General features: G+C 40.8%; 1 protein-coding gene across 1 annotated transcript; it reads right to left on the bottom strand.

The window, feature by feature from the left end:
- Positions 1 to 820: 820 nt before the first annotated feature.
- Positions 821 to 3,053, bottom strand: LOC145578112 (uncharacterized). The gene is made up of 4 exons (XM_081635502.1): positions 2,341 to 3,053; positions 1,683 to 2,283; positions 1,123 to 1,593; positions 821 to 973 (listed from the first exon to the last, which is right to left on the bottom strand). Exons 1-4 carry the CDS (start codon positions 3,051 to 3,053, stop codon positions 821 to 823), a joined length of 1,938 nt encoding a protein of 645 aa, XP_081491628.1.
- Between the last annotated feature and the right edge of the window lie 5,813 nt (positions 3,054 to 8,866).

The following is an 8,866-nucleotide window of genomic DNA, read 5'->3' as shown; positions in this document are numbered from 1 at the left end:
CCTTTATCAATAAAGCTCACGCGAAACCTTACGGCTTTGAGCAATAACAATTTGCAGATGAAGACATCCTGAACATTGTGCCAGCCGAGATTGAAGCTGTTGTGGACCCTAGCATTCTGAATTCCCTAGCGCCGGAAGAAGATAGGACTCCTATAACTTGAAGGGGCGGGCAGTCATCACCGACATCCTCATGCGACTCTTGTGTGATTGGGCCTTATTTGCTTTGAACTGTTTACGTTTAAGTTTTTAGTTTTTGAAAAAACTTGTAGTTTTTTAACAATGCTGTATTATCGGCATATACCCCTTTTTTGTGGTGATGCCTGTCGATTGTCATTTCAACTTTTTATTTCTGTTTAAAGGTTGCTTAGAACTTTGCTACTTAACAGATATACATATGCTTAATCATTTTTACCGCCTGTTATATATGCATACGCTTTGATCTTTCAAATTCTAACTTATCTTTGCTGTAGTTAAAAAGGAATTGAACAATATTTATTTAAATGATGTGGTTTATCGGCGTCTTTATCAGCGTCTTAAAAATTGCCTTACAACAACCCATATTTCCGTCGTTTTCAGGTTATCTGTTTTGAGAGGCGGGCATTATCAGCATATACCCCTTTTTTGTGGTATACTACTTCCTGCCCCCGTAGTGTATATATTCGCTTTGCTATTATATACACTGTCAGTCTTTTTCTGTGTGTACACATTTTTCAAACAACAATGTTACGCATTGTTGCTGTTTCAGAGTATAACATTGGTCACTCACTCCACCTTATACTTACGGTGAGCTGAGTACCCTTCTCGGCGATCATAGTTATGGCTATGCCTCAAATCGGCATATACCAGCACATGATTTGCCAGTATTATATTTTGAACCAGCAACCTCACGAGTTAATGAATACAACTGATCAGGTTGTAAGAGCATTAACGTCGTAGAAGCGGTATTAAGTTGTCCATCCCATTTAACGATGGACTGTTAAATCCAGGATGCCCAATCAACTTATATATCGGAAGTCGCACCTTGTATTACTTATCGGTACTATTCGACCAAGATAATTCAAAAGTATTACATACTACATCATACTAAAAATAATATTTTTTTAAGACTGCTGAGTTCCATACATTCTTCAATGGCTTTCCGTCCATCATTTCTAAGTAGTAGGACCCTTGCATAACCATGTCTCTGATTCGGTATGGGCCCTCACAGTTTGCCGATAACTTTCCATCAACATTCCCCTTTCCAGTTGCAGCCGTTCTTTGGAGGACTAAATCTCTTGTATTCAGTGGGCGATGGTTTACCCTCTTGTTATACACTCTGGACATCCTGTCTTTGTAGGCTGCCGATTTGATTGCAGCCTTTTCTTGGATTTCCGGTAGGAAATCAAGTTGCTGCCTTAGGAGTAGATCATTTTTCTCTTCAGAATAGTGCTGAATCCTGAATGTCGGCAACCCAACCTCAGCCGACACCACAACTTCTGTTCCAAATACCAGATTGAAAGGGGATTCTCCTGTTGCTTCTCTGGTTGTAGTTCTGTTTGCATACAATATTTTTGGCATGAGGACTGCCCATAAGCCCTTTGCATCTTCAATTTTCTTTTTGATTGCCATTATTATTTGTTTATTTGCTGCTTCTGCCTGGCCATTTGATTGCGATGACACACTGCATCATATGCAAATTTTACCTTGTATAGGGCCAGAAGGTCTTTTACTGGCTTGCAGTCAAACTGTGAACCGTGATCGAAGACCATTGCCATTAGCAATCCAAGCCTTGTGAAGATGTTTTTCCAAATGAACTTCTTCACTTCCGCTGCCGATATCTTTGCAACTAGTTTTGCCTCTATCCATTTTGTGAAATAATCAATTCCCACCAAAAGGAATTTCCTTCCGCCTGTAGCTGATGGAAACGGCCCTACGATATCCATCCCCCATTGCACAAATGGAACTGGGTTCAGTATCGACATCAAGTCGTTCGGAGGGAGATTGATGGCTGGTGCGAAATTTTGACATTTTTCACACCTTTTCACATATCGAATATCATCTTCATTCATTGTTGGCCAGTAGTATCCTCGTCTCATTGCCTCTCGGGATAAAGCACGGGCTCCAAGATGATTTCCACAGGTCCCCTCATGAATTTCCTCAATGAGTCTTGCAAATTCATAATCTGTGATACATCTCTGTAACGGGAGTGAGAAGCCTCTTTTGTACTGCTGCCCTAGATGTATGATGAACCACACACTATCTTTTCTCAGCCTTCTTGACTCTCCTTTGTCATCAGGCAACGCCCTATAAAGGATGTACCCCAAGATTTTATCCTACCACTGACTGCCGTTATCTACACACAGAACTTGCTCCGAGGTCGCATCTATACTCTTTTGCTTCAAGATTTCCACCATTACTGTTCTTTCTAGATCATTGAAACTTGAGCTTGCCAATTTTGCCAAGGCATCAGCTTGCGCATTTTGTGTCTTTGGGACCAGCTGTACCTCAAAGTGTTGCAGTTGTGCCGTTAGCTGATTGATCTTTTCAAGGTACTTTATCATTGCTGGCTCTCGCGCTTCGTAATCTCCACTGAACTGGCTTGATACTAAATGGGAGTCAGTTTTCAATATCAAACGCTTAGCTTCTATCGTTATGGATAATTGAATTCCAGCTATGGCCGCTTCATACTCCGCTTCATTGTTGGTAGCTTTAAATTTGAATTTCAAAGCATACTCAAAGATTGTACCATCTGGCGATGTTATTACTATACCGGCCCCTGACCTAGTTGATGTTGTCGATCCATTTACTGATACTTGCCAAGTTCCTAACGGCTCTTCTTCATCATTGTAGGATGTCTCCACAATAAAATCCGATAAGGCTTGTGCCTTAATCGACACCCTTGGCTTGTAATGCAACTCATATTTCGACAATTCAACTGCCCATTTCAACAGTCGACCTGATGTATCCATTTTTTGGAATGATCTCTCTAGGGGATGATTAGTTAATATCTCTATTGGATAAGAATCAAAGTAAGGGCGCAGTTTTCTTGCCGCTATCACCACATCAAGTGCCATTTTCTCTATCACTGGATATCTGCGTTCTTCTACGTTTAACACATGGCTGACAAAATATATCGGCAGCTAGCTGCTTTTTTCTTTCTACCAGCAGTGCTGCAGCCACTGTTTTTGGTGAAGCCGATATGTATAATTGTAACTATTCACCTCGTTCTGGTCTAGCAGTTGTTGGCAGTTTTCTTAGGTGGTCTCTTACCACCTCCAAAGCTTCACTTTGGTCATTTCCCCATTGGAAAGTTTTGATCTGCCGCAAAACTACAAAGAACGGCAGTGCCTTGTCAACCGACTTACTTATGAACCGAGTCAACCCTGCCATCCTACCTGTAAGTCTCTGTATATCACGAATTGTTTTTGGTTGCTTCATTTCGAGGATTGCATTCACCTTGTCAGGATTTGCATCAATACCTTGTTCACTCACCATAAACCCCAAGAATTTTCCTGATCAGACTCCAAATACACATTTCTCCAGATTTAACTTCATTTGATACTGCCGTAAAGTATTAAAGGTCTCTTTGAGGTCAGCTATGTGATCTTCCTTCACCTTACTCTTCACAATCGTATCATCTACATACACCTCTACATTTCGACCTTTCTGCTTCTCGAAGATTTTATCAACCAATTTTTGGTAAGTTGCCCTTGCATTCTTTAACCCAAACGGCATGGCCTTGTAGCAGTAAACTCCGGCATCCGGTATGAACGTCGTTTTTGCTCTATCTAATTCATGAAGGCTGACCTGATGATATCCCGAAAATGCATCTAAAAAACTGAGCATTGCATGGCCTAACGTGGAGTCTACCAGCATATCTATTCGGGGCAAAGGATGATAATCCTTAGGTTATGCCTTATTCAAATTCGTGAAATCCACACACATTCGCCACTTTCTTGTCGGCTTTCTCACCATTACAACATAAGCTAACCATTCAGGATATGTGTACGGCTCTATGAAGTCTGCCGCCAGGAGTTTATTGATCTCGGCCTGTATTGCCTCAATCTTCTCTGTTGAGAAGTTTCGTTTCTTTTGCCTCACTGACCTGAATTTTCTATCAACATTCAGCTTATGCACCATCACGTCGGGGTGTATCCCTGACATTTCATCTGCCGAGAAAGCGAACACATCTGCATTCTCCCGCAGCAAACTGATCAAGTTACAACTCATTTTCGAATCCATGTCGGCTCCTATTTTTACTGTCCGGCTAGGATCACCTGGATGAAGTTCAACTTGCACTGTTTCTCCTCTTGGTGCCGGCCTTGGTACTGTTGCCGGCCTTGTATCGAAGTTTTCCATTGACAAATCTTGAACCGATGGTTCCCTGTCCCTTTTCGGGCTATTCGCAATTGGGCTTTCTCGCACCGGATTCTTCAAAGCGGTCACATAGCAGGACTTTGCCATTATCTGCCCCCTATGCACCTTCTCCACTTTTCCCAAATTTGATACATATGCAATGGTGAGATGATAAGTTGATACCACTGCCTGCACATCATGTATTATCGGTCTCCCAAGAATTGCATTGTATGTTGATGGTACATCTACCACCAGGAATTCTTCCATGACATCCTTCGCGGCCGCGCCATCATCGAATCTGACCGGCAAAACTATACTGCCTTCCGGCCTCACAGTTGACCCGTTAAAACCGATCACTGGATAAGACACCTGCGTCAGATATTGCCTGCCTATCATAATTTTATTGAACGCCTGCATAAACAGGACATTAGCCGAACTACCTCCGTCCACCAAGACTCGCTTGATGTCGGCCCCGTTAATTGTCGTTATCAGCACTAGGGGATCATCGTGTGGAAAGACAATTCCCCTTGCATCCTCTTTTGTAAACATCACATCAGGTATTCCTGCCTGTCGGGGGCGGCTGTCGGCATCTAATGCATTCACTATATGGCGGTGCTCCGAAAAATGCTTTCGAGCTCCACTTATTGTTCCTTCGTGAATTGGCCCACTAGTTATCACATCAATCTTCTTCCTAATTGACAATGGTGGCTGCCCACCATCTCCCTGCCGGCTTATTTGCACCTGCTGCCATTCAGGCTGTGCCTCTATTTGTTGACGCTCTAGCTGCCGATGTAGCGGTGGTTGATTTCCCCTCGCATGCAGCTGGTATTGAGCCAAATGACCCTTCCTTATCAGCTATTCAATGTTATCCTTCAATTGCATGCACTCTTCAGTATAATGTCCGACATCTCGATGGAACATGCAGTACTTCTTAGCATCTCTTCCCTTGGCCTTCATGGGCATGGGTCTCACCCATCCCCCCTGTTCTGGTTGACTGAGTATATGGTGGCCTGGGTGTATTCAGTGGAGTGTATGCACAGTATCGCATCGGCGCTTTCGCACCCCTGACCTCCTTCCGATTTCTTTCTCCTCTCATTGGGGCCGGATTTTTCGGCCTTCCACTTCCTGAGGCTCCCCCCTCAGACGAATGTTGTACTCTATCTGTTGGGGTAACTCAGCTGCTTGTTTTCATTAACTCTTCGCTCTTTATGTAGCCATGAGCTTTGTTAAAAGCTGCTGCCAGTGTCGGTAAATTTTTCCTTGCTAAGTACCGCTTGAACTCAGAATCATTTAGGCCGTTCATTAATGCCATAACGGCTATTTCCTGCTGCAACTTTGGAATTGTGTTTGCTTCATTATTAAACCTCCTGATGTAGTCCCTTAGCGACTCATCTGCTTTTTGCCCTACAGCCATTAACTCCCCGAGGTTCTCTGTCGAACACTATTGCTGATATATTGCCCCGCAAACATTTTTGTTGGCCTCTCAAAGCTATCCACTGTACCACTTCCCAGGTTATTAAACCAATCAGCTGCTGCCCCGATTAGGGTGGTTGGAAAGACCTTGCACCAAACCGCATCTGAGTTGGTGTAAAAAATCATATGCTCCTCATAGGACGTTATGAACCTGCTTGGATCACCTCTTCCATCATATCTGCATGTTGGCATTTTAATCTTTTCCATCGGATGATCCAATATTTCCTGCGTAAATGGCGATGCCCTCAGCTGAACAGTTGTTCGGATCACCCCCTGCCTTGCATCCGGTGAGCTTCTCTGCCGCTGATTTTTGGTGTTAACGACACGACTAGAGGATTGTACCTCTGTCTCCTGGGAGGTTGCATGTGTCCCTTGCGGCGACATTTCTCTACGGGGTTGTCTTGGCGAGTTTACTGCTTAGTTGAATTGACTATCCAGATTTACAATGGGCACCCCTCCTTAGTTCCAGCCTCGGCTTCCTTTCTTTTCTTGCTCAGAGCTGACATTACCCTGGCCGCTATCTCCAAATCCTCCGGGGTAAACTCCACCATGGGATCTGCCACTGCACCGATATGCCACTCTGGAGTTATTGGCGTGTTAAACTGATTTCCCTCCAGAGTGTGGGTTTCATCCTCTATTTCCACCTCTTGATGTGTTCCAGCCCCAGGGTTGATTATCCTACTTGCTCCATTGTTACTTCCAAGTGTTTCTTTGTTACCGTCCATGACTTCTCTGCGTGAAGTCCTTAGGCGATAGAAGTAATCACTATCCCCTCCTTCTAGCGCCAAATGTTCCTGTTCAGATCCGATTGCTCGTATCCGAGATCCGTGAAGACCCTATCCTCCGGCTAAGCACCTACACAGGAAGAGAGGATTAGCTAACCCCGGGGTGAATCGGGGGATAACCACTCCGATGATAAAGTTAGAATGTTTTTTTAAGAGAAAAGAGAGGACGATATGAAGAGAGAGAAATATAGAGAGAGGAAGAGAGAGAGAGAGAGTGTGTGTGTAATAGATGCTACCTTTTTATATGGATAATCTTACCTATTTATAATGACTTCAACTGCCAGATGGCTGCATGCCATGCAAACCACTTTTATGCCAAGTGTCTATTAATTAACGCCACGTGCTCAGTTTTAAGAGGCACCGATATGTATGCCGTTACATGACGGTGCCAGTATTGGTGTTATCACTAAAAACCCAAACTCGTTAAGTCTGTAAAAGTTTGGTTATCGGCATTGTACCAGATATTGGTATCCTCCCACACAACTTAAACATGGTCGAGCCGTCTTTGGTTATCATATATAGTTTATACATACTTTCCCTGCATAACTCAAATAGTCATAGCTAGATCGACGACAACACATGCGCAAGTTATTTATTACGCTGTAGTAGTCTTGACCATAAAGTCTATTTTAATACAACCTTGCCATGGCAAAGTGTTTGGGTCCATTGTTTAATTTCATAATGGAAAATGCTATACACAACCCTTATGGCTATATATAAGCATTAAATTTACACTTGAAAATTGTAAAAAGTTCAGAAATATAAAAATATAAACACTAATTACATTGATTTACGCGTGTTTTTGTCATGAATTCCTAATTTTATACAATTTTCAAGAGTGTCTTTAATGCTTATATATAACCCTTAGGGCTACATATAGAATTACCTTTTCATAATTAATATTACCTTGAAGAAGAAGGAAGAACTAAAGAATATGGTTGATCAATGATCATCAATAGTGTGGCATGAATTGTGGCTAAGAACTTTCAAGGAAGATATATATGCTGATATATAATTATTTTCGAATGAAAGCGAGGACGACGAGGATAATACATGAGGATTGATGAGTTTGGTGTATAGTAAGCATGATGTTAATTAACACAAGGAAAAACAAGATCAATAGAAAGTAAGACGGGGATGATTCGAAAGCATTTTAGACAAATATCATAATTCAATGGTATGTAAGACGTGGATCGAAACTCGGAAGTCCATGTCAATGAAGCTTGAAAGTAAAGTTAAAGAGGCAAAAACTAACCATGAACAACGTGCATGCGTAACTTCATTCTAGTCTTGATATTATTAGTCTATGTTTAGGTTTTATTTTAGTTTATAGTTTCTTGAGATGTTATTATTGTATTAGTTTAACTAATTCTTTAGTAGAACAACGTGTAAGTTTTCTCTTTGAGAGGGTTTTTTTTTGTTTCTTGTAGGGTTTTTCCCTTGAGAGGGTTTTCTTATCTAGCCTTCATTATTGATAGGTTTTTTCACTTTGTTTGAAGGTTTTCCTTCTCTCTTCTCCTTTTTCTCTCCATCTCTACCATCTCTTTTCCTTTTGGTCTCAATTGTGAATCTTTGTAGGGGCTTCCATGGTGTTCTAACCGGTGGTAAGTCCCAAAAACCTTTTATTAGTTGCAAATAAATAGATCTCATTCTTTAGGTGATGATTTTTCTCTTGAGTTTACTTTTTTTTTTTATGTTTGTTTGGCGATAATTGAAGATCTCAGGTTTATAATCTCTATAAGAATCTGGAGGACCACATGAGTATTTTCATTCAAACGACAACGCATAAGTAGATTTCAAGCCAAATCAGTGCAAACTCACATATTATTGTATTGCTTCAGATAAAGTTTTTTTTTTTATTAAGGTGATTGTTTATCAAATCTACAATAATTTATCTAGTTTTAATTTAAGGTGTTATGTACTTGTGTTTTAATTCTTAATTTCTTTGGAATTATTTGTAAGTGCCATTTGACTATATTTTATTAATGAAATCCCTTTTCTTCTTGTCAAAAAAAAAAATGTCATGTGTGTAAATGACATATTTATATACGAGTATACATTTGTGAGTTTTGGGCATAGAGGATTCAAATACAATATTAGAGCATACTTCTTGAAAATATTTTGTAAAATTAATAAAACAAATAAAAGGATAATTTACACTAACATTACAAAAATGAAATCTACACCCTTAATACTCTTATGTAAATTAAAAACATAAATTACAAAAAGGAAAAAATGATATAAGTAATTATAGACATCTAAAAATGTCTCCT

The sequence above is a fragment of the Chenopodium album genome, chromosome 14 (genome assembly GCF_948465745.1).
Source record: "Chenopodium album chromosome 14, dcCheAlbu1.1, whole genome shotgun sequence".
Classification (NCBI taxonomy): Eukaryota; Viridiplantae; Streptophyta; class Magnoliopsida; order Caryophyllales; family Amaranthaceae; genus Chenopodium; species Chenopodium album.
This window is presented reverse-complemented; position numbering and strand designations above follow the sequence as displayed.

What these genes read in the sequence shown, in the direction of transcription:
- LOC145578112 (XM_081635502.1), bottom strand. Translation starts at nt 3,053, where the DNA reads ATGGCACTTGATGTGGTGATAGCGGCAAGAAAACTGCGCCCTTACTTT. An exon ending in ACCTTCTGGCCCTATACAAG is followed by an intron (nt 1,594 to 1,682) that starts GTAAAATTTGCA and finishes GCAATCAAAAAG; the next exon opens with AAAATTGAAGATGCAAAGGG. An exon ending in ACGGAAAGCCATTGAAGAAT is followed by an intron (nt 974 to 1,122) that starts GTATGGAACTCA and finishes TGGATTTAACAG; the next exon opens with TCCATCGTTAAATGGGATGG.